The sequence below is a fragment of the Neophocaena asiaeorientalis genome, unplaced genomic scaffold (assembly GCF_003031525.2).
Source record: "Neophocaena asiaeorientalis asiaeorientalis breed wild unplaced genomic scaffold, Neophocaena_asiaeorientalis_V1.1 scaffold45, whole genome shotgun sequence".
Classification (NCBI taxonomy): domain Eukaryota; kingdom Metazoa; phylum Chordata; class Mammalia; order Artiodactyla; family Phocoenidae; genus Neophocaena; species Neophocaena asiaeorientalis.
In genome coordinates, this window is record NW_020174642.1 from 2,241,622 (window position 1) to 2,255,342 (window position 13,721).

At 42.5% G+C, this 13,721-nt stretch overlaps 2 protein-coding genes and 1 pseudogene across 4 annotated transcripts in view; 2 read left to right on the plus strand and 1 right to left on the minus strand.

Annotated features, from left to right (window-relative positions):
* Positions 1–1,071, plus strand: part of IFNGR2 (interferon gamma receptor 2) — a 36,574-nt gene extending 35,503 nt beyond the window's left edge. For both annotated transcript variants that reach the window (XM_024758139.1, XM_024758140.1), the window contains exon 7: positions 396–1,071. In XM_024758139.1, the coding sequence (XP_024613907.1) occupies positions 396–578 (183 nt within the window). In that variant the 3' untranslated portion in view covers positions 579–1,071. The remainder of the gene's footprint in view (positions 1–395) is intronic.
* A 5,344-nt stretch (positions 1,072–6,415) lies between these two features.
* Positions 6,416–7,667, plus strand: LOC112408546 (histone H2A.Z pseudogene; annotated as a pseudogene).
* TMEM50B (transmembrane protein 50B) overlaps positions 7,617–13,721 on the minus strand; it is a 36,786-nt gene continuing 30,681 nt past the window's right edge. For both annotated transcript variants that reach the window (XM_024758141.1, XM_024758143.1), the window contains one exon: positions 7,617–7,750. In XM_024758141.1, coding sequence (XP_024613909.1) covers positions 7,687–7,750 — 64 coding nt within the window. In that variant the 3' untranslated portion in view covers positions 7,617–7,686. The remainder of the gene's footprint in view (positions 7,751–13,721) is intronic.

The following is a 13,721-nucleotide window of genomic DNA, read 5'->3' on the forward strand; positions in this document are numbered from 1 at the left end:
GAGAAAAATGCTCGTGAACTTTCCCTCTTTGCCCCCATGGTAGTTGAACAAGAGGCTCCATTTCCTCCTTCCCTGAAAAGTTAGAATTCCAGAGACATTTTAGGATTGATAATCCACAAGCCCTCATCCAGTGCAGCAAGTCAGAACTTGCTTTTCCTGAGTTACGCCGCCCTTTCGTGCTTTCAGAGTATTCCCTGGGTTGGCCCTTGGATTCGTGTGAGTTATTGAGATGGGGGGTGAACAGGGGTTCCGGTTTTAGAAGTTACTTCATTGGTGGACAGAATTGGAAGTTATACCTGAATGAAGTAGGATAATGCCAACTAAAACTAAAGTATGAAGTTGTGGTATTTGGAACTGATAAACAAATTATGATAATGGTGTTGAACCTTTTCAAGTATTTAAAGGATCCAGCTCAGCCCATCTTAGACGCCTTGGACAAGGACAGCTCGCCAAAGGATGATGCCTGGGACTCTGTGTCCATCGTGTCGTTTCCAGAGAATAAGCAAGAAGACATTCTCCAAAACACTTTGAACCAAAGCACAGATCCAAGCCACCAGCCCGTGGAAGGAGGACCCTGAGACAGTGAAGCTGCGGATGTGCCTGTCAGGACTTGATGGAGCCCACGACTCCTTATTCCTGTCATGAAAAGACCCGGGGGTGCCTGGGGAGAGGTCCTGGGTCCCGTGGGAGAGAAAAACTTACATTTTTTTAAACTAAGAATTTCCTAAATCCTACAAGTTTCTAGACCGATTCTACATACCAAAAAAATTAAGGTTTCTCTTAAACACTAAAAAGGCCCATAATTATTTGTTATCAAAATGGCTGTGGCACCCCTCTGATATTTTGTACATTGTGGGTGGGGCCAGGCGGTCAGGAGACGGGGTCCTCTCCTGGCTATGGCAAGGAGCTTGGGCCCCTTGGGCAGGTCACCTAAGTTGTCCCAGCCTCTCCCTGTAACAAGGGACACTGAGTGTCCTGGCTTAAAATGTGATTAATCCTGTAAATAGTTTCCTATTAATTTAAGGGTCACTTTTTTCTTTTCAAGCTAGAAATAAAAGACTGTATAGTTAACTTTTTAAAAGTCTGTGAAGTTTTTCCTCTTCACCTTCTTTATTTTGGTCTATTTTCTGCAAAGTTTCAACTTTTAAAAATGACTATATCTAAATTTTTGTTTTCTTAAATAACACCCAGTAGAGCCACCCAGAGGCCTCATGGTCACGCAGCAGGAAATGTTGACCTGTGTCACTTGATTCCTTGAAAAGTTAGGAAGGGGGTTCTCAGAAGCTGCATCAGCGCTGCATTTGTACGTGATGTGTCACATGTGTTGAGCAAGGCGTGTAAAGAGAATTAGGCAATGGGCAATAGTGATGGCCACTGGGCCTGCAAGTCTTCTGATGACGCAAGTACTGATGGGTTATTTTGTCCAGAGGATATTAATTAAAAGTCCATTTATAGGGGGGCTTCCCTGGTGGTCCAGTGGTTGACTCGACGCTCCCAATGCAGGGGGGCCTGGGTTCGATCCCTGGTCAGGGAACTTCATCCCACATGACGCAACTAAAAGATCCTGTGTGCCACAACTAAGACCCGGCACAGCCAAATAAATAAATAAATAAATAAAAGGAAATATATTCTAAAAAAAAAAAATCCATATATATGACTCTTAACGTTTAGGAAATGGATGCGTAGCTTCACTCCTCCCCTCCAACACGCACACAAAGTGACATGTTGCCGTAAGGTTGCTTGAGAAAGAAGCCCCTACTGGCAGCCTAACCTTGACAGTGGGAAGAAGCGATGCTGACAGGAGGTATATGAAGCTTCCAGCACTGGTCGATGGAACGACCTTCTGTGTCTCTGTTGGGGCCCTGTGCCTCTGGTGAGGAATTGGCTCTTGGGCTGACTTTCTAACCAGTCATTGTGCACCCTTCCATCCAGGGTGACATGAGAGAAAAGGACACCCACCCACCCCAGGCGAGTCCCCTTGTGAGATGTCTATTGATTAGGTGCACCTTGAGTTGGGACAGGTTTGGAGAAAGAGTTAGTAGAGGGAAATGGTAAAGACCTCCCTCAAATCATTTAGGAAATGTAAGATAGAAGAGCTTCCTCTGTTGGGCCACACGAAGCAGCCCAGCGAGGAGAGGAGGACATATATACAGCAGGAAGAGAACCGGTTAAGAGTTTGAACCCAGCAGAAAGGGGGACAGATCAGCTCTGTTATGAATAAGCTCTTCTGTGCCACCCTCCATAAAAGGAGGTGCCAGCTAGTCGGGGGCAAGGGGACCAGATTCTGATAAGGCTGAACTGGGTTCGGGGTGGAATCAGTCCAGTGTCCTGGGGCAGACTGGGGTTCAGGCCCAGAAAGGCCCTTCTTAATTGCAGGCAGCGGCTTCAGTGAGTGACAGACTCAGAGCCCAAGCCCAGGGCCAGCACTATTTCCAGGTGCCACTCAAGGGCCAAACTCTACAAGGTTATTGCTTTCTAGGGGAGGGGCTACAGGGGCCGAACTCTACAAGGTTATTGCTTTCTAGGGGAGGGGCTACACTGACACCCAACTGGGTTCACCAAGCGTCCAACCGTGCTTCTCCTCTCAGGTCCGCGCTATCCTTCCTCAGTAAGCATCCCCAGGAGGCATGGGGCTGGCCTGTTATCCAGCCCCAGGGAGAAAGGACAGGAATTATTTGAGTAAGTAAGATACTCCTTTTTAATAGTAGTTTCCAAAAAGAAACACCTGGTTCTACTTTGTCAAATAAATGACTAAGCAATGGGATTAATACTTATACTAACTTGGGACATTAATTTCTAGTCAAGCTAAGTACATAATCATGTTTGAGCTGGAAAAAGTCTATAAATTACCTATAACAGGGCAAACTGCTGCCCACATGCCAAATCCAGCCTGCTCCCTGTTTTTGTACAGGCTGTAAGCTAAAAATAGTTTTTACATCTTTAAATGGTTGAAAAAATCAAAAGAAGAATAATATTTCATCACACATGAAAAGTATATGAAATTTACATTTGAGTGTCCATAAGTAAACTTTTATTGGGACCCTATGGCTGCTTTTGCACTGCAAGGCAGAATTGTGTAGTTGCAAGAGACTGTTTGCCTACAAAGCCTAAAATATTTACTACCTGAACGCTTACAGAAAGAGTTTGATGACCCCTGATCTGTACAATGCAGTGTTCATTGTATAGGAGAAAACAGACTCACTTCCATTATTTAGGTTTATACAGTTACAGAAGGTCCCTACAAGACCCCATTTGATACCGAGACTGTTTAATTCAAGGTTCATATATTATACGGGAGGAGGGGTATTTGATTCTTGCATGTATTCTATTAAGCACATTATGGACTATGTACCCTGGATACAATTTAGGAGTATGAAGATCAATGGAGGAAAGTAGGCCCTACATCAATAATAGGTCACCCAGAGATGATGGGTGAGTTGGATCAAGGACGCTGCCATTCCATAATGTACCGTTATGTGAATTAGATAAGACACCCATCTTTCAAGACACTTTGATTTGTGCCACGAATTTTCTTTTTAAGTGAACATGCCATCTCCTGCGCCTCAGTGTGAATAGCGCCCCCTGGGGGTTCTGCAGCGCTCAGCTTGCAGATTGCAGACAACTCTCAGCGCCCTGGGACAGGAAGCTGCTGGGTGAAGCCCTCTTGTTCTGGATGGTGCCAAGGCCAGCAGGGCGAGGAGCTGAGGGACATGGCGGTGGAGAGGGGAGGCCCCCAGGGGGGAGTTGGAGGAGGGACAGGGTCAGAGAAGGGAGACTGTCTCCATATCTGTAGGTCACTGGCTGGTGTTCTGTAACTGGAGAAACTGCTGCTGCCCTCTCACCAGAAACTACCAGCGTGGAGAACGGCACAGGTCCTAGCCCGTGACTGGGGCATCTGCCTTTGTGACTTTTATTTCATTTACCATCACTTATCTCTGTCCATAGTGTTTTTTAGAAGTCTGCATAGTCACAAGTTATGCTGCTTTCAACTACTGGGAAACAACTGTGTATCCCTAAGGTGCCCCAGGGCCCTCCAAAATAACTTTGCTTTATGCCAGAAAGCCTGTATTTTAGGCGAGAACATCCTAAACCGTCCCAACTGTTTGGTGAGAGTTCGAATCCACACAGGCATCTCCCCGTGGAGCAGTCAGACCTCCCACTCCTCAGTGCTCACAGGCTCTCCTAAGAAGCAACATCTCTCTGATGGGGATACAGTAAAAGTGACCTCTTCCTCCTTGCTTCCAGCTTGTGGTGAAGGAAGATGGCCAGCTGCCTCGGGAGGGCACAGAAGCTGGTCAGAGTGGATACTTGGAGCACCACTTGGCTCCGGGGAGGGATCTGGTCAGTGCCATTTGCCGACACTCTAGGAAGACCGAGATGCCACCTAAAATTTCAAACCGATAATGAAATACAGGCAGAAGTGGCTTCTCCAGGCCCCCCATTTATTAAAAAAAGGGGGGAGGCAGACCCCCCCTAGGGTTTCTTTACGTACATACCCCTGGTTAAAACATAATCACTTGCAAAAGACATTAACTACTTTTCCCTTGTAATTAAATAGTGCTGTGAATAACAATTTATAATAAATATGAATTGGACTTGTTTCACTTTTGCATTCAAATGAATAGAACTATTTGATATTGTCCCTGTAGATAATAAGTGTGCTTTTTGTAGTTGAGAGCATGAGAGAAGGCCTAAGCCCTCCAAGAGCTGATGAGTCCACATAGGACTCTGAGGCCCTTGACAATGGGCAAGTAAAGGGCCTGGCATAAAATTCAATTAACCGATTAAACCGATATGCTTCTTTACTAGCTCCTTTCTGAACTGTTGCTGTGAACCTTAGTATGATGTGTAACTCCAGCTACCCCAAACACTTCTCAAGTGGCCAGCCCCATGCTACAACTAAAAGATGAACACAGCACCAATAGTTAGGGCCATGTGTACGTTTGTATAGGTTGTGCACTGCACAACCCCAGGGGTGCCATTTACATACACAGGATACAAATGTATTTGGTTCCTTTGAGATTTAGAATTTCCTCATGAAAAACTGTCAAAATTAATGGTAAGGGGGTTTCCCTGGCGGCGCGGTGGTTGAGAGTCCGCCTGCCGATGCAGGGGACACGGGATCTGCCCCGGTCAGGGAAGATCCCACATGCCGCGGAGTGGCTGGGCGCGTGAGCCATGGCCGCTGAGCCTGCGCGTCCGGAGCCTGTGCTCCACAACGGGAGAGGCCACGGCAGTGAGAGGCCCGCGTACCGCAAAAAAAAAAAAAAAAATTAATGGTAAGGTCTCCATGCTAACTTGCAAAATCAGTTTTAAAACTTATTACACACCAAAAAGCCACTAGTAGACTTTAGATGGCAACATGAATTTCTTTTTACTCTGTTTTCCAGCGATTTTCTAGAGAATATTCCTTTTCATAATGAAATAATGGGAATTCCCTGGCAGTCCAGTGGTTAGGACTCTGAGCCTTCCCTGCAGGGGGCACGGGTTCGATTGCTGGTCGGGGAACTAAGATCCCGCAAGCCATGCAGGGCAGCCAAAATAAATAAATAAAATTTGATGAAATAATGTCACAAATTTTGTATAAAATGAAAGCTCAGTGCTCTGGTCCAAGAGACACTGGGATGGAAGAGACTGAAAACAGGCAGATTTCAGGATAAGGTTATATACGCCCCCTCCCCCCACATCTGGGTTTTTCTTCAACCAGACAAGAAGCATTTATATATGTAAAGATTATAATTTGTTACACACAAATTGTATATCTCCTCTGTCATATCACAGGGCCACTTTAGTTCAAGTCTACATACTGCTGTTAGTAAAAATTACAACGAACATGTTCTGTTTGACTTATTAATCAGTCTCTCTCCACACAAGGTACTTTAATAATTATAAAGGAGAAAAATAGCTACTTTACAGTAGGAGATACCTGGTGGACACCACCTTGGGCATCAAGGCAGGCAAAGTTAAAATCACCAGTACTGGGACAGATGTGTGCTTGCTTTGATGTCCTGAAAACATAAGCTCTGTGTTATTCCTGCCCAAACTGTATAACCAGAATCTACTCCTGATGACACATCAGACAAACCAAAATTGAGGGGCATTCTACACAACAGCTGGTCTGCATTCTTCAAAAATACCTAGTCATGGGCTTCCCTGGTGGCACAGTGGCTAAGAATCCACCTGCCAATGCAGGGGACACGGGTTCGAGCCCTGGTCCGGGAAGATCCCACATGCCACAGAGCAACTAAGCCCGTGTGCCACAACTACTGAGCCTGTGCTCTAGAGCTCGCAAGCCACAACTACTGAGCCCACGTACCAGAACTACTGAAGCCCGTGCGCCTAGAGCCCATGCTCCGCAACAAGAGAAGCCACAACAATGAGAAGCCCACACACTGCAACGAAGAGCAGCCCCTGCTCGCCGCAACTAGAGAAAGTCCACAGCAATGAAGACCCAACACAGCCAAAAATAAAAACAAACAAATAAATAAATGTATTTAAAAAAAAAGAAAAAGAAAACCTAGTCATGAATGACAAAGGTTGAAGTTGTCCAAAGTTAAGAGCCACTAAAGGGCCATCACAACTAACTGCAATGTGTGATCACGGACTGGATTCTGGAACTGAAAATAACTTATTTTTCTTTACTATAAATCATACTAGTGGGGCACTTGGCAAAATTTGAATGAAGTGCTTAGTGCTGTATCAACGTTAACTTCCTGATTTTGGTATTGTACAGCAGTTGTGATCTGGGGAAATATACACGGAACTATTCAAGGGTAAAGAGCCATCCTGTCTGCAGCATATTGTCAAATGTCTCAGAAAAAAAATAGACTAAAGCAAGTGCGGTAAAATGTCAACCTCTGGGGAATCTAAAGGTTATACAGGAATTCTCTGAGTTATTTTTGTAACTTTCCTGTAAGTCTGAAGTTATTTCACAATAAAGTTATTCAATCTCTACGTTGATAACTTTCATAACAGGAAGTAAATACACTTAGCCTCATACTGAATCCCTTTTTGTCACCTGGACAAGGTGCTCCTAAATCAAAGATTTGGTGATCTCTGCACTGACATTATCCATGGGGGTCTAGAAGGTTTGCCCTGCCACACTGACATGTAGAAATTTAAAATATCCTATTTGCTGCAGCTTAAAGAATTGAAGAGGCATATACTATCATCTAAAAACCCTATGTAGCAGTTTGAATCGTGGCGCGACGAAGCCGTAGGCGGCAGGTTCTCGCTGGGTGTCTGACTAGTACTTTCTCTGCCTTGCTTGTTTGAGCTTCAGCAGAATTCGAAATGGCTGGCGGCAAGGCTGGGAAGGACTCCAGAAAGGCCAAGACAAAGGCGGTTTCCCGCTCGCAGAGAGGAAATACGGTGGGCCGTATTCATGGACACCTGAAATCTAGGGCGACCAGCCATGGACGTGTGAGCGCGACTGCCGCTGTGTACAGCGCAGCCATTCTGGAGTACCTTACCGTGGAGGTACTTGAATTGGCAGGAAATGCATCAAAAGACTTGAAGGTAAAGCGTGTTACCTCTCGTCGCTTGCAACTTGCTATTCGTGGAGATGAAGACTGGGACTCTCTCATCAAGACTACGATTGGTGGTGGTGGTGTCATTCCACACATCCACAAATCTCTGGGAAGAAAGGACAACAGAAGACTGTCTAAAGGATGCCTGGATTCCTTATTATCTCAGGATTCCACATACTCTAACAGCTGTCCAGTGCTGGTGATTCCAGTGGACTGTATCTCTGTAAAACACAATTTTGCCTTTTTGTAATTCTGTTTGAGCAAGTTGGAAGTTTAATTAGTTTTCCAATCAACCAAATTTCTGCATTCTAGTCTTAACCATATTTAAGTGTTACTGTGGCTTCAAAGAAGCTACTGATTCTGAAGTAGTGGGTTTTGATTGAGATGACTGTTTTTAAAAAACTGTTTGGATTTTAATTGTGATGTAGAAGTTACAGTAACAAACATTGGGTTTTGTACTGACATTATTTCCACTCCGGTGGATAAGCTCAATAAAGGTCATATCCCCCCCCAAAATAAAATAGAACAAAATAAATTTTTAAAAATTAAAAAATTAAAACCCTATGTAAAATGACTTAAGCTGTGTTAAATCTGCTACCAAAAAAAAAAAAGTACTGGCAGGTTCAAAACAAAAACCAACCGACTCCAGATTCTTTTTAAGGTGGCATGCCACCTTGTGACAAAAGGCCAAAAAGCCATCAAATGAGGAAGGAAAAACCACTGCAGGCAAAGCCACCAGGGAAAGAAAGACGCTGCTTTATTGATCACTTACTGTTTTCAGGCACCAGGAGGCATTCCCTCATGTTAATTCTCAAACCACACTTACAGAAAGACAAACAGCCTCGGGGTCACATAGCTAATAAATAGCAGTGGCAGAATTAGGGAAAAGCAAATCAACCTAAATTTATAGTCCCCCAAGAATCCCAGCTCCAACACCAGAAATCTCCAGTAACAATGCAACTGGAAATACTCTTCCTCCTCTCCCCATCCTCATCTTTTCTATTCTGCATGTCAGGCTGGCCACTGGCTTTTCCCAAGATCACAACATCCACACCTAAGTTTCCCTCTCCTTTTAATTCCCTGCATTCTATCTATTCTTCTAAAGTCACCAGAGCAGCAGTTTCCCCAAATTTTATTTCTCAACATGTTCCAGGAGATAAATTTCCAGGACTCAAGGATGGAAAACACCATAGAATTGACACTTCCTTCCTAAAAACATACAAGACATAGTGTATAAAAAGCTCTAAGAAAAAAACTTTACAGGAAAAATAAAATGTTTTAACCTAGTTCAGCCAAGGGTCTCCCAAGGTTCTCTGACCAGCGCACAATTTTTCCTAAAGCAACACCAAGGTTCTAGGGCTGCTCGGGAAATGCTGTGAGAAGAGCAGGACTTCGCCCTCAGGAAGAAAGGGCCTGAGCTGTGATTCCAATCCATGGGGAAGTCACTTCACCTCTCCAGATAAAAGTTCCTACCTCCAATTTTGAGGATGGAATGAGACAATACACAGTACATAGAAAGTTCTCGATACAAGTTAGCAATCAGCATTGAGCTGAAAAATGACATGACGAAATAGGGCCCTCCAGTGGGAAGATTTAGCTGACGGCAGAGTATTAAATGAGGAAAGAAATGATGGACCATGATAGGAATGATGATGAAAAACTGCTATGCTAAAGGAAGATCAGGTCAATCAGAGTTCTTTATAAACTGCGGTCGAACTTCATTATTTGCAAGTTCACTTACTCGATAAAGCATTTATTTGTAACTCCCAAGTCAATACTCATGGCACGCCCTGGTCATTTTCGGATATGCTTTGAGTGGTAATTGAGGTCGCCTGTCCCACAGATTCCCAGCTGAGGTGGAACGAGATGAAGCTCTGCCTTCTTGTTTCAGCTCTCATGCCGTAATGTGTCCTTTCCACAGGCTATTTTGTGCCACCTTTTTCACATTTTTACGTCTTGTTACTGATTTCACTGTGTAAAATGACCCCCAAGACTGGAATGGGCCTTACGGAAAAAATGCATGAGTTAGAAGCTTCCTTAGGGCATATGCTATAGTGCTGCTTTGAGCTCAAGCTTATGAATCAACTATATTAAACAAGGTTTGTTTTTTTCTTTTTACTAGTTATCCAATACACAGTTATATTCAAGTGTCTCCAATTGTTCCAATAATATCCTTTGCAGTTTGGGGGGGTTCTTGTTTTGGGTTTGTTTTTAATATATCTTTATTGGAGTATAATTGCTTCACAATACCGAGCTAGTTTCCGTTGCACAACAAAGCAAATCAGCCATATGCATACACGTGTCCCCATATCCCCTGCCTCTCGAGCCTCCCTCCCACCCTCCCTATCCCACCCCTCTAGGTCATCACAAAGCACAGACCAGATCTCCCTGTGCTATGCTGCTGCTCCCCACAAGCCAACTATTTTACATTCAGTAGTGTGTATGTCAATGCTACTCTCACTTCACCCCAGCCTCGCCCTCCCACCCCATATCATCAAGTCCATAATTGATTAGTTCTAGTAGTTTTCTGGTGGCACCTTTAGGATTTTCTATGTATATTATCATGTCGTTGGCAAATAATGAGTTTTACGACTTCTCTTCCAATTTGTATTCCTTTTATTTCTGTTTCTTCTCTGATTGCCATGGCTAGGACTTCCGAAACTATGTTGAATAAGAGTGGTGAGAGTGGACATCCTTGTCTTGTTCCTGGTCTTAGAGGAAAGGCTTTCAGTTTTTCACCATTGAGTATGACGCTTGCTGTGGGTTTGTCGTATATGGCCTTTATTATGTTGAGGTAGGTTCCCTCTATGCCCATTTTCTGGAGAGTTTTTTATCATAAATGGGTGTTGAGTTTTGTCAAAATCTTTTTCTGCATCTACTGTGATGATCATATGGTTTTTATTCCTTAATTTGTTACTGTGGTCTATCACATTGATTGATTTGAGTATACTGAAGAATCCTTGCATCCCGGGGATAAATCCCACTAGATCATGGTGCATGATCCTTTTAACGTGCTGCTGGATTCTGTTTGCCAGTTCAGGATTTTGTTCAGGATTTTTGCATCTATGTTCAGCAGTGGTATTGGTCTATAATTTTCTTTTTTTGTGATATCTTTTTCTGGTTTTGGTATCAGGGTGATGGTGGCTTCGTAGAATGAATTTGGGAGTGTTTCTCCCTCTGCAATTTTTTTGGAAGAGTTTGAGAAGGATTGGTGTTAGCTCTTCTCTAAATGTTTGATAGAATTCACCTATGAAACCATCTGGCCCTGGACTTTTGTTTGTTGGAAGATTTTTAATTATGGTTTCAATTTCATTACTTGTGATAGGCCTGTTTATATTTTCTCATTCTTCCTGGTTCAGTCTTGGAACATTGTACCTTTCCAAGAATTTGTCCATTTCTTTGTGGCTGTCCATTTTATTGGCATATAGTTGTTTGTAGTAGTCTCTTATAATCCATTGTATTTCTGCAATGTCAGTTGTGATTTCTCCTTTTTCATTTCTAATTTTATTGATTTGCATCCTCTCCCTTTTTTTCTTGATGAGTCTGGCTAAGGGTTTATCAATTTTGCTTATCTTCTCGAAGAACCAGCTTTTAGTTTTATTAATCTTTGCTGTTTTCTTCACTTCCATTTCATTTATTTCTGCTCTGATCTTTATGATTTCTTTCCCTCTAATGACTTTGGGTTTTCTTTGTTCTTCTTTCTCTAGTTGTTTTAAGTGTAGAGTTAGATTGTTTATTTGAGATTTTTCTTGTTTCTTGAGGTGAGATTGAATTGCTATAAACTTCCCTCTTAGAACTGCTTTTGCTGCTTCCCATAGGTTTTGGGTCATCGTGTTTTCATTGTCATTTGTTTCTATGTATTTTTTAATTTCTTCTTTGATTTCTTCAGTGATCTCTTGGTTATTTAGTAGTGCACTGTTTAGCCTCCATGTATTGTGTTTTTTACAGTTTTTTTCCTGTAATTGATTTCCAATCTCATAGCATTGTGGTCAGAAAAGATGCTTAATACAATTACAATTTTCTTAAATTTTCTGAGGCTTGATTTGTGACCCAAGATATGATCTGTCCTGGAGAATGTTCCGTGTGCACTTGAGAAGAAAGTGTATTCTGCCACTTTTGGGTGGAATGTTCTACAAATACCAATTAGATCTGGTCTATCGTGTCATTTAAAGCTTGTGTTTCCTTATATATTTTCTGTTTGGATGATCTGTCTATTGGTGTAAGTGGTTTCATGGCTGTTAGCATTTGCCTTATGTATTGAGGTGCTCCTATGTTGGGTGCATAAACATTTATAATTGTTATATCTTCTTCTTGGATTGATCCTTTGATCATTATGTAGTGTCCCTCCTTATCTCTTTGTAACAGTCTTTATTTTAAAGTTTTTTTATCTGATAAAAGTATTGCTACTCCAACTTTCTTTTTATTTCCATTTGCATGGAATATCTTTTTCTGTCCCTTCACTTTCAGTCTATATGTGTCCCTAGGTCTGAAGTGGGTCTCTTGTAGACAGCATATATATGAGTCTTGTTTTTGTATCCATTCAGCCAGTCTGTGTCTTTTGGTTGGGGCATTTAATCCACTTACATTCAAAGTTATTATCAATATATATGTTCCTATTACTATTTTCTTAATTGTTTTGGGTTTGTTTTTGGGGTCTTTTTCTTGTGTTTCCTGCTTAGAGAAATTTCTTTAGCATTTGTTGTAAAGTCGTTTGGTGGTGCTGAATTCTCTTAGCTTTTCTTTGAAAAGCTTTTGACTTCTCTGTTGAATCTGAATGAGATCCTTGCTGGGTAGAGTAATCTTGGTTGTAGGTTTTTCTCTTTCATCGCTTTAAGTATAACCTGCCACTCCCTTCTGGACTGCAGAGTTTCCACTGAAAAATCAGCTGATAACCTTATGGGGATTCCTTTGTGTGTTATTTTTTGTTTTTCCCTTGCTGCTTTTAATATATTTTCTTTGAATTTAATTTTTGTTAGTTTGATTAACATGTGTCTTGGTGTGTTTTTCCTGGGGTTTATCCTGTATGGGACTCTCTGTGCTTCCTGGACTTGGGTATTTCCTTACCCATATTAGGGAAGTTTTCCACTATAATCTCTTCAAATATTTTCTCAGACCCTTTCTTTTTCTCTTCTTCTGGGACCCCTATAATTCGAATGTTGGTGCATTTAGTGTTGTCCCAGAGGTTTCTGAGATTGTCTTCAATTCTTTTCATTCTTTTTTCTTATTTTTCTCCTCAGCAGTTATTTCCACCATTTAGTCTTCCGGCTCACTTATTCGTTCTGCCTCCGTTATTCTGTTATTGATTCCTTCTAGTGTATTTTTCATTTCAGTTATTGTGTTGTTCATCTCTGTTTGTTTGTTCTTTAGTTCTTCTAGATCTTTGTTAAACATTTCTTTTATTTTCTCAATCCACACTTCCATTCTATTTCCAAGATTCTGGATCATCTTTACTATCATTACTCTGAATTCTTTTTCAGGTAGATTGACTATTTCCTCTTCATTTATTTGGTCTTGTAGGTTTTTACCTTGCTCCTTCATCTGTGACACTTTTGCCATCTCAATTTATTTATTTATTTTTTAAAGATGTTGGGGGTAGGAGTTTATTAATTTTTTTGCTGTGTTGGGTCTTCGTTTCTGTGCGAGGGCTTTCTCTAGTTGTGGCAAGCGGGCGCCACTCTTCATCGCGGTGCGCGGGCCTCTCACTATCGCAGGCTCTCTTGTTGAGAAGCACAGGCTCCAGACGCGCAGGCTCAGTAGTTGTGGCTCACGGGCCTAGTTGCTCCACGGCACGTGGGATCTTCCCAGACCAGGGCTCAAACCCATGTCCCCTGCATTAGCAGGCAGATTCTCAACCACTGTGCCACCAGGGAAGCCCTCAATTTTTTTTTTAATGTGTGGGACTGTGTTCCTGTCTTACTGGTTGTTTGGCCTGAGGCTTCCAACACTGGGGATTGTAGGCTATTGGGTAGAGCTGGGTCTTGGTGCTGAGATGAGGAACTCCATGAGACCTCACTCCAATGAATATTCCCTCGGGTCTGAGGTTCTCTGTTTCTCTGTCCAGTGGTTTGGACTCGGAGCTCCCACTGCAGGAGCTTAGGCCTGACCCTGGGCTCGTGAACCAACATCCTGCAAGCCACCTGGGGCAGCAAAAAAAAATGAAGTAAAAAATAAAATAGACTAGGAAACTAACAG